The sequence below is a fragment of the Euprymna scolopes genome, chromosome 7, assembly GCF_053919585.1.
Source record: "Euprymna scolopes isolate OS-2025 chromosome 7, ASM5391958v1, whole genome shotgun sequence".
NCBI classification, from domain to species: domain Eukaryota; kingdom Metazoa; phylum Mollusca; class Cephalopoda; order Sepiida; family Sepiolidae; genus Euprymna; species Euprymna scolopes.
In genome coordinates this window covers 119,420,639-119,436,928 of record NC_136488.1, presented here as the reverse complement: position 1 = coordinate 119,436,928, position 16,290 = coordinate 119,420,639, and the positions used below count along the sequence as shown (strand labels likewise).

General features: G+C 36.0%; 1 protein-coding gene across 1 annotated transcript in view; it reads right to left on the bottom strand.

The window, feature by feature from the left end:
- Window positions 1-16,290, bottom strand: part of LOC145279914 (calexcitin-2-like) — a 359,870-nt gene that overhangs the window by 56,431 nt on the left and 287,149 nt on the right. The window contains exon 4 of the mRNA XM_080131471.1: window positions 5,943-6,096. Coding sequence (XP_079987597.1) covers window positions 5,943-6,096 — 154 coding nt within the window. The remainder of the gene's footprint in view (window positions 1-5,942; window positions 6,097-16,290) is intronic.

Below are 16,290 nucleotides of genomic sequence, written 5' to 3'. Positions count from 1 at the left end.
TGGTATTCTCACTGACTAGAATAAAATATTAACAGATTAAAATTTACCGAAAGATGACTTACTCTGGTTATCATTGTCATCATAGATTTTACTTATACTCACAAGAGTAGCATATTACTTTATTATAATCAGTGAATTAGTCTTTCTAATATAAATAATATGGGATTTAATGGTTACGTAAGGAAATTTTTGTCTGTCCGGGTTACGGATTCTGCTAATATATATATATATATATATATATATATATATATATATGTATGTATATATATATATATATATATATATATATATATATTCTACGGATTCTGCTTATATATATATATATATATATATATATATAAATAAATGTTTAGAGGTACAGAATTTATATATGGTTTTAAATAAAATAGTAGGCGGAAGTTTCTCAAGAGCTCTTTCGGCTATCATCTCTTCAGGAGTAAATCGATAGCAATCTAAATAGTATTGTGACGAAAATAAAGAGTTCTATTAGGGAACTTATTTAATGTGCCAACGTACGGGGGCATTAATTAAATTTATTTACGTTTAAAAAACGATTAAAAATGTTGGCACAACGAGGGAGAAAAAAAAAGCGGGAGAAAAAATTCAATGTTCCCCAAAGAGAAACAATGCGTTTGATGTTTCCTTTTGCCGGAAAATTCTATTATATATTATATTATATTATTTCTCCCGCTTTTTTTTTTCTCCCTCGTTGTGCCAACATTTTTAATCGTTTTTTAAACGTAAATAAATTTAATTAATGCCCCCGTACGTTGGCACATTAAATAAGTTCCCTAATAGAACTCTTTATTTTCGTCACAATACTATTTAGATTGCTATCGATTTACTCCTGAAGAGATGATAGCCGAAAGAGCTCTCGAGAAACTTCCGCCTACTATTTTATTTAAAACCATATATAAATTCCGTACCTCTAAACATTTATTTAAATATTTACGGAAGAGGTACACACACCAACAAATAGAATTGTGTAATAATATTGTAAGATTAAGGAGTAGAATTAGATCTACCAATCTCTCCTTAGCTTTTTTGCGTTCTTGTCTGGAACAAGATGTAGCCCCAGTTTACATTAGTAAACGTATTGCTGCATCTAAAGTGAAGCCAAGTTTGTCTATGGAGCGTGCGTTTATACGTGACGACATGAATAAGTTGATGGAGAATCTTGAGACGTACATTAGTAATCGTCATCAACTTTGGTCCGTAGTTAAGGGGTTCCTGTCCTTTTATTTTTTCCGTTTTTGCAAATATTTATCTATCGGTAATCAGTTTGCTAGGCAAAATGCTTCCAAAGATAATAGTAAACACCTTGCTCTTCTGGTTCGCAGAAGATATGGGTGTGAACCCACTAATGGAAGCAAACATATTTTCAATTTTTCAAAAACTGTCCTTACAGAAATTGAAAATAGAGTTTCGTCTAGGGGCTTAGATTTTTGTATTCCCCCCACGAGTTTAAATAAAGAGAGAACACTTTCTGCCTTTGAAGTTTTGTTCTCTCAACTTAGACATAATGTGCCTAATTCCCCAGAAAAAATTGTTGGGATGAAATCCAATTTAGTTGCCTTAGCTCACCGATATAGTAACATTCCTGTCGATCATAGCGACTTTGTCTGGAACGTAACGCAATTTAAGACGATGAAAGCGTTAAAATCTAATACCGATATTTATATGTGTAAACCAGACAAAGGTGCAGGAGTGGTGATTTTGGATAAATCGGACTACGTTGAGAAAATGGCAGTTATTCTCAATGATAGTTCGAAATTCCGTAAACTCGGCTCTGTCGAGTTGACGGATAATACTTGCAAGAACGAGGCTAAAATGCAGAGACGTTTACTTGCATTATTTAAAAAGAAGGTGTTTTGCAAGGATGTCTATGACAGGATCAGGCCCTCTGGGTCACAACGTCCCAGAATGTATGGTCTCCCCAAAATCCACAAGCAAGGTGTTCCACTGAGACCTATTTTATCAATGGTTGGTTCAGCACAACATTCTTTGGCTCAGTGGCTTGTGGAAATTCTGCAACCTGTGCGTGAGCTATACACCATGCATTGTATCCCTGATACCTTTCGGTTCGTTGATTGTGTACGTGGGTTGGATTCTAATGCAGAGACGTCTTTCATGTGCTCATTTGATGTCTCTAGTCTTTTCACCAACATACCGTTGGATGAGACTATACGCATATGTGCCGACGCTTTATATGATGGTCGCCTGACTGCTCCACGGTTTTCTAAAGAGATTCTTATTGAACTCATTTTAATGTGTGCGAAATCCGTGGAATTTAGTTTTTGTGATATTATGTACTGTCAGGTTGACGGGGTTTCAATGGGGAGTCCGTTGGCCCCAACTTTAGCGGATATTTTCGTCGGGTACTATGAATCCGTTATGTTTAATTCTACATCTAAACCCACTGCATATTTCAGATATGTTGACGACACTTTTGCTATTTTTCCTTCGCAAAGTGATGCGTCGATATTTTTTAATAGGTTGAATTCTTTACATGGGGCTCTTAAGTTCACTATGGAAAGTGAGAAGGACAATTCGCTTCCTTTCTTGGATGTTCTTGTCGAACGCTCAAGGGGGGGCTTTCTCACTACAATTTATAGAAAGCCGACATTTACTGGCCTATATGTGAACTGGTTGTCTTTTGTACCTAAATCACGTAAGGTCGGCTTAATTAATACTTTGGTACATAGACCTCATGATTTGTTCGCCTAACAGATTAGATGTCGAACTCGATAAGATCAGGGAAATATTCATCAATAATGGTTATCCTGTTGACCTTATTGATGATTGTATTTTCAAAAAGGTTGCGGATTTTAAATCCCCTAAAAAGTTTGGACCCTTGAAATGCCCGGTTTATTCGAAATTACCGTGGATAGGGGAGGGGAGTAATATAATTTCAAAACAGATTCGTAGAAGTATTTACGATTGCTTCAATTCGGTGACCTTGCGTGTGGTATATACTACGAGACCTGCTTTTCCGTCTTTCCGCAAGGATAGTTTGCCTTACATCCAAAATAGTAATATTGTATATCAGTTTAAATGCCAGTGCGATGCTGGTTATGTTGGGCGAACATCCTTGCACCTTTTGACTCGTATAAACCAGCATGTTCCATCGAAGATCAGACAAGGGAGGATGGGGTTCGGAGGTCTCCCTCCTTCTGCAGCCTTGGACTCTGCTATTGGTCAGCATTTGGTTGACAACCCGTGCTGTGCCGATAGATATAAAATAGATTGGTTCGAGGTGCTACATAGAGCGGACTCCAAAAACCATTTAAAGATTTTGGAGGCCGTCTCTATCGCGGTGCGTCAACCTTCTTTGTTCCGGCAAAAGGAAACATCAAACGCATTGTTTCTCTTTGGGGAACTTAGAATTTTTTCTCCCGCTTTTTTTTTTCTCCCTCGTTGTGCCAACATTTTTAATCGTTTTTAAACGTAAATAAATTTAATTAATGCCCCCGTACGTTGGCACATTAAATAAGTTCCCCAATAGAACTCTTTATTTTCGTCACAATACTATTTAGATTGCTATCGATTTACTCCTGAAGAGATGATAGCCGAAAGAGCTCTCGAGAAACTTCCGCCTACTATTTTATTTAAAACCATATATATATATATATATATATATATATATATATATATATATATATATATATATATATATTTAAGCCTCCTCTTTGGGTAGAGCACTGTCGTAAATGATCTCACCCGCTACTTAATTGGCTGAAAATGCGAAGCTCGTTGTTTGTTTGTTTACGAACAGGCGATTTGAGCACTATAAAAGTGGTTGCGGGGGTCTATTTAAATAGACATTCCGACGAGTTATTTACGGGCGTCGATTCCATGGTCGAGTGGAAGAACTGTCGACTGTCAACACGGCAGTTCTAGGTTCAATCCTTGGTTTGGGAGAGATGCTAGTCTAGCGGCATTGATGAGTTGTGATACAACGAAACAGGACTGTATGTCGATGACTACAAATATGTTTTAAGCCCCCCTCTTTGGGTAGAGCACTGTCGTAAATAATCTCACCCGCTACTTAATTGGCTGAAAATGCGAAGCTCGTTGTTTGTTTGTTTACGAACAGGCGATTTGAGCACTATAAAAGTGGTTGCGGGTGTCTATTTAAATAGACATTCCGACGAGTTATTTACGGGCGTCGATTCCATGGTCGAGTGAGAGAACTGCCGACTGTCAACACGACGGTTCTAGGTTCAATCCTTGGCTTGGGAGAGATGCTAGTCTAGCGGCACTGATGAGTTGTGATACAACGAAACAGGGCTGTATGTCGATGGCTACATATATATATATATATATATATATATATATATATATATATATATATATATATATATATATATCCAAAAATGTTATATATTAAAATATATCAAACAATGGCAATGTACATATATCAAATATCAATAAAAATTAAGTCAAAATAAATTGAATCTAATATTAAGCTTCATGATTATTAGTTTCTGTAATCGGGCATTCATATGAATTTTCCAAACCAAGATAACAAGGAAAAATGTTAGTATCATACTGTCTATTTTTCAAGAGTGCTACAATTGTTTCGACATCATTCGGACAATTTAAAACGTTGTGTTGTTTAAAAATATTCCAGATTTTCAAACCATTTTTTTTTCAAACCGTCTGATAAGATGCAAATCTGGAATATTTTTGGACAACATAAATTTTTAAATTTTCCGAATAATGTCGAAACAATTGAAACACCCTTAGAAAATAACACAATATGAGTCTTCTTTTTCTATAAGTTTGCCGTGACAATTATCGGCAATTGATTTTGATTGATGAAAATATAATTCTACTTTATTGTTGATTTATTTGTTTTTAATAGAGGCGAAAAGAGAGAGGAATTAGTTGGTTTTGTTCGGTTGTGTTCGCCAAAACAAACAACTCGTATTCCGTCCAATTTATTTGCTGTAACAGTTTTGACCAATGATTTGATGTTATCACCCGAGTTCACTAATCAGGACGAATTATTCCCATTGCTGTTTAGGTACGCTCGACCCTTACTATCAAATAATATTAGCTTTAAAAAATCTTTTTAGTTTTATTGTAATTTTCATACACCAATCTGTGTGAATTCGGCTTATATTACGACGAACGGTCAAATATCGTTTGTCCTCTGCTAAAAGAATTTTATCCTATGTCTCCCCTACACGCGTCGCAACGAGTGAAGAGGATCCAAGTGGACACTTAACATCAATCGGTTGGCACTCAATCATTGTTCATATCCATCGGCCGTATGTCAATCGAGTTAGATGGTCGACCTATTTGTTTTTTCAGTTGTGGATCGAACAGTGATCTCGGCAGTAACTGCTCAAATAACGGCCGTTCGAAATTAATCGTATAGCTAGCGAAAATTGCAGGACATGTGGAGTTAGTGTTGAAATGGTTGATCAAACACTAACATACTGTCCGGATATTCACAACGATTTATAACCATTCTATCATCTACAGCGTCTTTACCTTCGACATAGTGCGTGCTTTGGGACAGATAGTAAAATGGTTACCCGACCTCCACAATGTCTCAGTTGTATGATCGGCGCGCTGAACCGAATCCTTTGCTATTGGACTTCTATTAAATTAGCAGAAAGATCAGCTGTTAGTCGCTGAACTGATCAGTTCCAGAGAGCGTCGGCTATACGACGCTCAATCCCATTTCTACTAATCGACTAAGGTAGTCGACAAAGTTTCTACTCGTACAGCAAGACCGGAAGCATGCTGTAGTTGACTAGTTTGAACAGATTGATTGACTTATTGTTGGTCACATGTGAAATTGTAATATAACTAACCTAGAGGGGTTTTTTTCTTGTACAAACTTGCAGCCATTATTATGTTCAGTTCCTTTAAAGGTAACATATATCAAATCAATAAATAGGGACAAAGTAAAAGGAATTGAATCTTACCGTTTTCATCCATAGCATCAAATATAAGATCGATAAATTCCGAGTGCCACTTGTAATCGACATTGCCGGAGAGAGATGCAGTTGGCCAGTCGTTTCCGGCTTTTGCTGCCTCGCGAAAATCGGTCCAATAATGAATCCACTCAGAAACATTCACCTGGAACCATAAAAAAGAGTATTATATAGAACAATATACGATCCATAAGTTTGTTAGAAATAGTATATATAAACATATAGAACAATATACGATCCATATAAACATATATATAAACATATATATAAACATATATATATATATTATAATATAATATATATTATATATATTAACATATATGTAATATATATAATAACATATATATAAACATATATATAAAAACATATATATATAAACCTATATATATAACCATATATATATAAACATATATAAACATATAGAACAATATATAAACATATATATAAACATATATAAACATATAGAACAATATACGATCCATAAGTTTGTTAGAAATAGTAAGATTAGACGGAAAAAAGAATTTCCGACCAGTTTAGTACATACGCTTTAAAGTTTAATATTAACAAACACTTGTTGATCCTCTCTCTTAAGAAATCAATGTTTGTCCTTCCCATTCATCGTTCTCAATCCTCTCACAATATTGATTATCAAGTTTATTCACTATTATCTTCGACTGGCCTTTAACCTCGGTAAATGTTTATTCCTTTGACTAAGAAAGATGTTGTATCTATGTTAATAATAAAATCTACTAATATTATACTCATCGTGTGTATCCTTATTTGCTTGCATCCCCACGAGGGCATATTTAGTTACGAGCAGTTATTAATTTTTGGAAAATCCAGTTTACCAAAGTTTACACGCTGAGTGGGATAAAAATAAAAATTGCCTCAGTCGTGAAGATCTTCTGCTTCAATGATTACTGATAGAAAATATGCTCCATGCTAAAATGCTAAGGAAGTTCAGTGTGTGTTACGATTTTCTTGCGTCCCTACAGGGCAGAGTTTGACACAAGGTCAGCTTTTAATGTCAGAAAAATGTTGCTATTCCATATAAAGCACACTGAGCTGGAGCAACTTTTTTTCTTCCAAAGCGAAATACGTATAGTTTAAAAAAGAAAAAAACAGATTGAAATATCAGACAGATACTACATTTTGTTTTTAGCGACAATTTCCAAGGAAGTATATTCTGTGTTTTTAACAGGAAAATTTAAAGCATTTCACTACAAACGTAACACTTCTAACGAAAAATAAAAGGAAATCATATTCGTTTCATGCTTTTCAACCTGTATTGTTTGCAAATTAAAATGATAGACAAAAAAATGTATGTTTATTATTTGTATTTTCTCATCGTAAAATCCAGTTCGTTTTTATTATTATTATTATTATTATTATTATTATTATTATTATTATTATTATTATTATTATTATCATTACTTAGTAATATAACATTTTTTTACAAAAGAGTCACCATTTATTAAGGCTAAGCAGCATCAGAGTAAAAGCGTTAATGAAATGGAATAGATTTCATCAGACATACAAGAAACATTATGAAAGTATTAACTTTGATATGAACTGCATTTGATTATTTGGGCAACGGGAAACTATGATGATGATTGTTGGCTATTGGAGTTAACGACGTCCCAGTTGTAATTAGCAGGGAACAAGTGAAGCGATATAAGGAGAAGGGAAAGGCCGTTTTACTTGTAGTAAAAATGCGATTTCTTACTGTTAATGTCTTACAATGAGAAACCAACGACTGAGTTCTTTCAATGAAAATAGGAGTAGAAAAGAGAAAGACGACAACGCACCTTCTTTTGTAAAGGGATGTAGAGAGGAAATGGAAGTGTTAACCTCTCACTTAATATTGTAGTCGGATGTACATGTGTGTTTTAAAAGTAATTAACTTAATTAAAACATAATTAGCAAAGTAGTTTCCTTTATTTAATGGTTTAAATTAAATTTAATTCATATTGTGTTTGCCTCACCTGCAAATTTTTAATTAACTTAAATGAACATCAAAAAAGATTCGTGACACCAAAATGTCCCTACGAAAAATAATCTTCTGGAAGGGGGCGCCTAAGACGAAGCAGTCGTTATCAATTTTAAACAACTGCGAATTATATCTCTCCTTGTATTTTATATTTTTGCCATTCATTTTACGTATTCAATATTCAGTTATTAATTTTCGTCTACGTTTATACTTATTAGTGTATATTCTCATGAATAAAACTACGCAATATGAATATTTACTATATTCAAGAAATGACAATCAATGTCACTTAACTGCAAACATATGATTCCGAATGCAAAATCCCTTGGTGGTCATAAAATTCATGACGATAAAAATGATGCATTAGTAATACTAATTTTTTCACGCATTTTTTTCTGCTGCCGCAGTGCAGTTCTCTTGTCGCGACATAAAATCGGGTTCCATCCTCAAATCGAACTTGGAAGCTTCGGCCATTGTGATGACGTAATGCATAAGTAATTAGGTATGCAGGACGTGTTAGTGCGAAAGAGATACTGGTTTGCATAATGCACTCTCTTTTTTATCCGTCCATTCGATTTACTTTAACCTCTCTTTTAGGTTTTACATCTTTCTCCCTCTGTACTGGATGGTCATGGGAGGCACTAAAATCAATTGTTTTCGCTGACGTCCGCACAATACCAATAAACGGTTACAAAATTATTATCTATAATATAAACGGCAAAAATATGTTTAAATGTATGAATACTTGTACGTTTGCATGTCTTCCTAAAACTTCCGACAAAGGTGATAAGATCGGCATCATTTTGAAGCTCGACACTTCGGACGACAAATATCGAAAAATTGGCCAAAACATTAATTCCTTCACCCTCAACTGAGCACTTTTGTACAGGGAGGGTCTAATTTTTTTCCGCTGACATTTTTTGCAAGTCGGTTCCACAACATCGCATAAAAGGCGTTATTTCGACCACCCGTGACGTCACAACCACAGTGGGTACATCGGTAAAACAGTTTTTTTTTCTTGTTTTGTTTTTCCCCTCTTTTTCCTCTGATGTGATACGAGTTCGAGCCTGCTTACTACTTCTATATTTTTGCGCTCGCAATTTTCCTTTTCCTTTTTTTTTATTTTTTTTTTTTGATCAACCAACACCCTTACACACACCTCCACTTACTTTTCTACTTTCCCGTCACGGGTTCGAGCCTGCCTGACTACTACAACTGTTTTTTGGGGGTTTTTTTTTTGCTCAACACACACCTCAAAACACCTGAGCAACGCCAGGCACCCAGGCTAGTCTTATATATAAGTGTAAACTCAGTAGTATGAGAAGGAACCCTTTAGAGAGCATATGTTATAACTGGTTCTAATATAAACAGCTGATCGCTAGAATAACCACAGTTCGTCTGACTGACACCTCATTATGTAACAGATTTGAACCGTACAATAGGAGGATTCAGATGGGCCATGTACATACAAAGGAAAAAAACTTGAAACCACGAAAGTTAAAATAAAGTTAAATAATTGAAACAAATTATTATAAATATTTACGATAACACATACGATTTACAATAACATTAGTTGAACTTTTGCAAATGTAACAGCAATATAGGTTAGCAACCGGTTGGGAGAAAGTCGAAGTTGTAAAACAAATGGAAATAACTTTTTTTTTATGTAGTAACAAAAATCGGAGTTAAGTCAGTCAGATCGGGAAGCGAAATTCGACGGGCATTGCATCATGTAGACTGCTAGATTATTAAAGAATAACTTCTGGAATCGAAGGAGACTGATCAAATATATTCCCAAACGAGATAAATCGATGCATCGATATGGGACTGAAATACAGATGTTTATAGTATAACCAAAATTATCATGGCTGTTCTTTGTTTATTTAATCGTCCACAAGCTAATGAAGACGAGCGACAAACGGAAAAGGAAACAGGAATGCAAGGTAGTTTGCCTTTGCCTGTGCGCCCCAAACGCATGAGTTTATTGCTGTCAGTAACTGCGTGTTTGAGCCGAGGTTAGTACCACGTTTTCCGAACGGCCGTGTTATATAAACTGCATATATATATCGTGTGAACTATTGTTTATATTAATTATCCTTACGTCGTTTTATTAAGCTGTTACGAGTGTTCAAAACAGCCACATCTCTACACACGCATTAAGATTGTACATACATTTAAAGACATGCATTAGTGCCTGCATATGCATAAAATGACTATGGGGACAAAGTGCGGCGCACTTTTATGCATACATTGTTAACGACTATATATATATATATATATATATATATATATATATATATATATATATATATATATATATACTAGCAAAAGTACCCGTCGTTGACTGGGTTCAAAAACAGCCTACAGAAAATGGACTCTGATTTATGAAAGTATGATAGGTTATGAAAAGGAAGGGTTGTAAATTTGGGTTGAATTTGGGGGTATCAAAACCAAAGCAAAATATGATGAAAGTAAAAATAAAATAGATAAACCCCATAATTTATCATACCATACCTGTTCACACTGAAACACTTATCACAATATTCTGTGGATCTATATAAAAAAAAAACTTGTTAAACGTTGTGACATATTTCCATTCTATGGTGGTCAGGTGCGAATGAACACCCCATAATTTAATTATACCATATTTCTTCAAACTGAAACATAAATATCAAAGTATACTTACACAGATAGATATGAAAAGTCTTTATTAAAGTGTGTGCCTATTTCCATTCTATGGAGGCCAGGCGCGAACGCAGACCCCACAATTTTATTATACCATCCCTATTTAAGTTAAAACATACTTATCAAAGTATTCTTATGTACATCTATATAAAAAAAAACTCTTGTAAACGTTTTTTTTTAATTTTTAAATTTTTTATTTCCATACTTTGTGGACCAGGCGCGAACGCAGACCCCACAATTTTAATGAACTACCGTTCTGCCAGATCAAACATACCCATTCCTGTGTCTCGATACATCTTCTATCATTATATGTAATCAGTTTTTTTTTAAATAGTCAACCATATATGAGCCTATTCGTGACCAGACACACACGCGCGTGCGCACACACACACACACATACACACAGACATTCAGCTTTATATGATAGATATATACGCACTAAGATTTGAACAGTACATAGGGCCCGACCAAAGCCGAGATTAACTGCTAGTATATTATACCGATTGATGTAAGTTTTTACATCAATCGGTATAATCGGTGTTTACCGTGATACTTTCAAAGGGTCCCGTTAATAAAAAAGAATGTTTATTGGTTCAGCTTTTTAGTTGAAAATACGACGTAGTGTCGAATTCAATCTCTCAGAGTAGAATGAAATAATCAGTAAACCTTGGTAATAGGAACATTATATGATTTTACTTTCGTGTCTTTTTTATGCACATACGTTCTATTGAAACGTAAACATTATTGCAGCTTCAAAAAGGATGTATATAACCATATGCCTACTTTGGTTTAATAGGTCTCAAGTGTGCCTTAATATAATAATTTAGGCACCAAATATGATCTACGTAATGGCTTTAAATACGTGTGATGCTACTTCGAATTATCGTTATTGGTAATCGTTTGTAACTCGCTTGACACCACATCCATAAAACTGAACATCTGCCCATGTTTATGTCGGTCGATAGATTTCATTATCACTCTTGGATCACAACGGAAAGCTCGAAACAAAAAGATGTTTGCCTTGATTGTTTTTATTGATGCCTACATTATATTACTATTCCACACAGCATTCAACGGTTTCCTAAAAAGGTTATCCGGGTGAAGCTTGCGAAGAACGCGATCTCATCCCTTGTAAAAATCCGAAAATAAAACAGCTGTTTTTTTTTTCTATTAGCTAGTAGTATTTAACACTGATTGATTTTATTTTTTTTATTTTTTAATTAAACAATAAACTTAATCGTGGTTTAATTTATCTATCTACCAAAATGTATTCATTCTAGACTTGTAAACATTGACAAACGTTGAATTTTAGATTATATCGAATCGCATTGTTTATATTCTGTTTTAAAAGCTTGTTTAATGTAATCACATTTCGTAATGAATGACAACTATCTATCATTGTCATATACATTACTAATTATAACAATAATATCGTAATTGTCTCTATTATTATTATTATTATTATTATTATTATTATTATTATTATTATTATTTCTTTACCTACATCAAGCGTAGTAGTATAACTTACGAGGTGCGTGCAATAACTTCCAGTTATCTGATCTAGCTGACATTTTGCATGTGCAATGATTTATGTGTCTACGGGTTATGTGGCAAACTACAGCTCTGAACTAATTGTGGTTTCTGTTTTACAGGTGTTTAAACTGAGTCAGGTGTGTAATGGAGCCTGCGAATGTCGAGCAGTGATCCGGTTTTTGTATTTGAAAGGAGGCACACCACAGGAGACTTTTGATAAAATGAAAGAAACTTATGGTGATAATGCCCCATCATATGACCTTGTAAAACGCTGGCATCGTGAATTCAAACATGGTTGGAAGTCTGTGGAAACAGCTCCCAGACCTGGTCGCCCCCCTTCTGCCATTGATGAGGCATCTGTCCATCAAGTTGAGGCTGCCATTTTGGAAGATCGGCGCCTTACTATTCGCCAAATAGCCCAAGATGTCAAGATTAGAACAGGGTCTGTAGAAAATATCATTCATGACCATTTGCATATGCATAAGGTGTCTGCCAGATGGATTCCGATGTTTCTCACACCATTCCAGAAGCGAGAACACGTCGAGTGCTCGAGGATGAATTTGGAGATGTGCCAAGAAGATGCGTCAAAGTTTTTCAAAAGACTGATTACACAGGATGAAGTCTGGGTCCATCACTATGATCCAGAGAGCAAAGCCCAGTCAATGCAGTGGAACCACTTGGACTCACAACCTGCAAAGAAGGCAAGGGTGCAGCCCTCCGCTGGCAAGGTCATGCTCACAGTCTTCTGGGACCAGGACGGAGTAGTTATGACAGATTTTATGGCAAAGGGTACCACAATACAGGAGCCTATTATGCTTCACTCTTGAGGAAATTAAGGGAAGCTTTCAAAATCAAGAGGCGGGGCAAGATCAGCAAATGTACCCTCCTCCTGCAGGACAACGCTCGTCCACAACTCGCATATCGCCCGATCAGAAGCACGAGCGTGTGGTTATGAAATTCTACTCCATCCTCCCTACTCTCCTGACATTGCACCCTCTGACTTTCACCTCTTCCCAGCCATGAAGTTGTTTTTGAAAGGAAAACGTTTCCCAGATGATGCAACCTTGATTTCTGAAGTCACATCGTGGTTGGAGGACCAATCTGGGGTGTTCTATTAAAACGGTCTCCAGAGCTGCATCAAGCGATGGGAAAAATGCACAACTCTGGGTTGTTCCTATGTAGAGAAAGACTAATAAATGTGCCAAGTTTCGTTGCTCTATTGCTATGGGAAGTGGGTCAGGGACAGTACTTATTGCACGCCCCTCGTAAGAGTGTTAAATTTAAATCCGATCGATATTCCGTACTTATCTATTCGTATACTGTTTTAAAGCTCAGTCAGATATTGTTTTATTTTCCGTTTACATATGTATTTCTCGGTCACAAGATTAGTATATATAAGTTCTATTTTAGGTGTAAGCGTTGCTTTTTAGAAATTTGCACAGTTTTTGCTAAAAGTTGACGCCATAGCTCCATTATAATAAGAGAGAATCAAGCTTTCATACAGCATACACAGTTTATTAGGAAACTGTTATGTTGGAAAGTTACGTAACTCTCACTCCCATCCATTTCTATCCACTGAGCAATAACCTCTTGACGCCAGCAAATCTCACGCATAGAGACGCAATCATATTTAAAAGATCTTCATCTTTGAAAGTTAATCGAAAACTGTAGTTCGACCGAGTAAAATTGATTGGGTTTATCGAGCGGATGAGAAGCGGCGACCAATTAGAAGTAAACTAAGCGACCACACATCGAATGACGCCCCTTTTCTGTTAACTGATTATGTAGCAAAAAAAAAGGAGACGCAAATTTAAAAGTATAGATGTAGTGTTTTAAATATTTCATAACTGTATTAAATTTCTTTATAAATAAAAAAACAAAAGTTTCTTTTTAAAAAATGGATTATAATCGCATGACGAAACTATTTTATTTATCAGTATAAAAGACTTAGTATTTTTTTATGACAAAAGTATAATTTGTACGAAAAAATTAAACCTCAGCCATTTTTTTTTTGGGGGGGGGAGTCAGAGAATCGGTTTTTATTTACGAAATTTACATTTCTTTAAGAATGAAAGATTTTATAATTTTTAAATAAAAGAAATTATTTTTCATGAAAATGAGGTACTCCCGCATTTATATAAAAATTTTTGGACGCACGCCCATCGAGGGCAACCTGGATTCTTCTCTCATTTAAGAAGGATCTAATGATGCTAACCATTCGTCCAGTTACCATAAGATTTTATTTTCATCAGAAGACCATCGTGCCATACCATGTCAAAATCCTTAGATATATATAGGGCTACTTCCCTCCCCTGCCTTTCCTTATCCAGTGCTTGGTATAAACGTAGAATGGGCTTGCCTAAATCTGTATTAGTGGTCAGACAGAAGTTTAGCAGCTGTAGGGTTGTGGACTAGAGCTTGATTAATTAAGGACACAAATATTTTGGCGAAAAGAGGGAGGAGGCTAATTGGGTGATAATTTAATGGGCCAGGCTTTTCGCCAGAGTTTTTGTAAACTGGTACCACAGAAGCAGTTTTCCAGCAGCCAGGAAAGCAAGATTCGTTAAGGCATTTGTTAAAGAGTTTAGAGAGAACAGGAGCGACCTCAGCGGAGCATTTTTTAATAGCACCGCCGGGATGGGGTTAGGCCCACATGCTTTTGAGGTGTCTAGGTTTTTTTATAATATCATGTACTTGGGAAGGCGTGATCTTCAGATCATCTAGCGTGGTTTCTATGCGTCTTGGCTCCGGTCATTTTCAACTAGTTCTTGGTTGCCGTCACTTTGGTTTCTTGCTGTGACTTTCAACCTTCTGATGTCATTGCTATCCACCGTTGCTGTACCGTCTTGATGGCAGCCTCTACAACCTGAAATGTGTTCAGGTCAAGACTAAAACTTCTGAATAGTTCATCTTCGACTTATCGTATGCCAATGATGCTGCCTTCCCTAGAAATACATCCAGCGGACTTCAACGCAGTATTCACGTACTCTCCAACATCTAACACCGACTGGCATTGTTATCAACACCAAAAATATTGAAATACTGCCAAACGTGTCTCCAAATGATGCTCCAATCATCACAGTCAATGGTATACCTCTAAAAAAATATCAACATCTTCACATATCTTGGCTCCAATCTTTCATTCTGCTGCGATCTGGGCTATGAAGTCCAGCGCCGCCTTAATCTCGCCTCTTTTGGCCGCCTGAATTACTGCGTGTTCGCCAAACGCAGTCATCATACCCACTCTCCTTTACGATTCCGAGGCATGGGTTCCGTACCGCCGTCATATCAGGATACTGGAGTATTTTCACATCAGATAACTACAGCAGATCCTTGACCTTTATTGGTAGCACAAAGTGGTCCATTCAGAGATATGCAGGGGAGCTGGAGTTGCCCCTCTAGAGTTACTTATCCGTCGTCAACTTCACTGCTTGGGTCACGTCATCAGGATGCCCTCAAAGAGACTAGATTAGTACTCTACGGTCAGATCACTCATGACCGACGAAACGCCGGCTCCCTGAAGAAACGCTACAAAGACTGCATCAAGCGCTGTAATATCCCCTTCAATCGTTTGGAGACATTGGCTGCGGACAGAGAGACTTGGCTCTCACTATGTGAGCGGGATGGCCTTATTCAACAACAAGCATCAACGAGCAGCTACAGAGTGTCGCACACTGAGACACCAAAGAGAGGCGGTCACTCACCACCAAAACCCAAATCCTGTCTTTCTGTGCTCTACCTGTGCAAAGCAATGTAAATCACACATTGGGTTTCGCAGTAGTCAACAGATTCACAGTCAATTATAAAAAAACGTCGTTATCCACATGGATGAACTACCATAACTAACTAGCATGTATTATTATTATTATTATTATATTCGTAATGAGGCTACATCTAAGGGAAATAACTTTTATATGCTTATATATCTATCATACTATGGTTATATGCTTATATATCCATTATAATATGCATTATTATATGTCTAGGCTTGTCAAGTTGGTCTTTTAAAGGCCAAATTTGTACAAATATGGTGTTTTTGATGACTGAATTTATGAATTTATGACCTGAAAGTTTAATCGCTCTGTTACAGATATTAACGTTGTGGCTTTATGAAAGCTACCCGTGTCATTA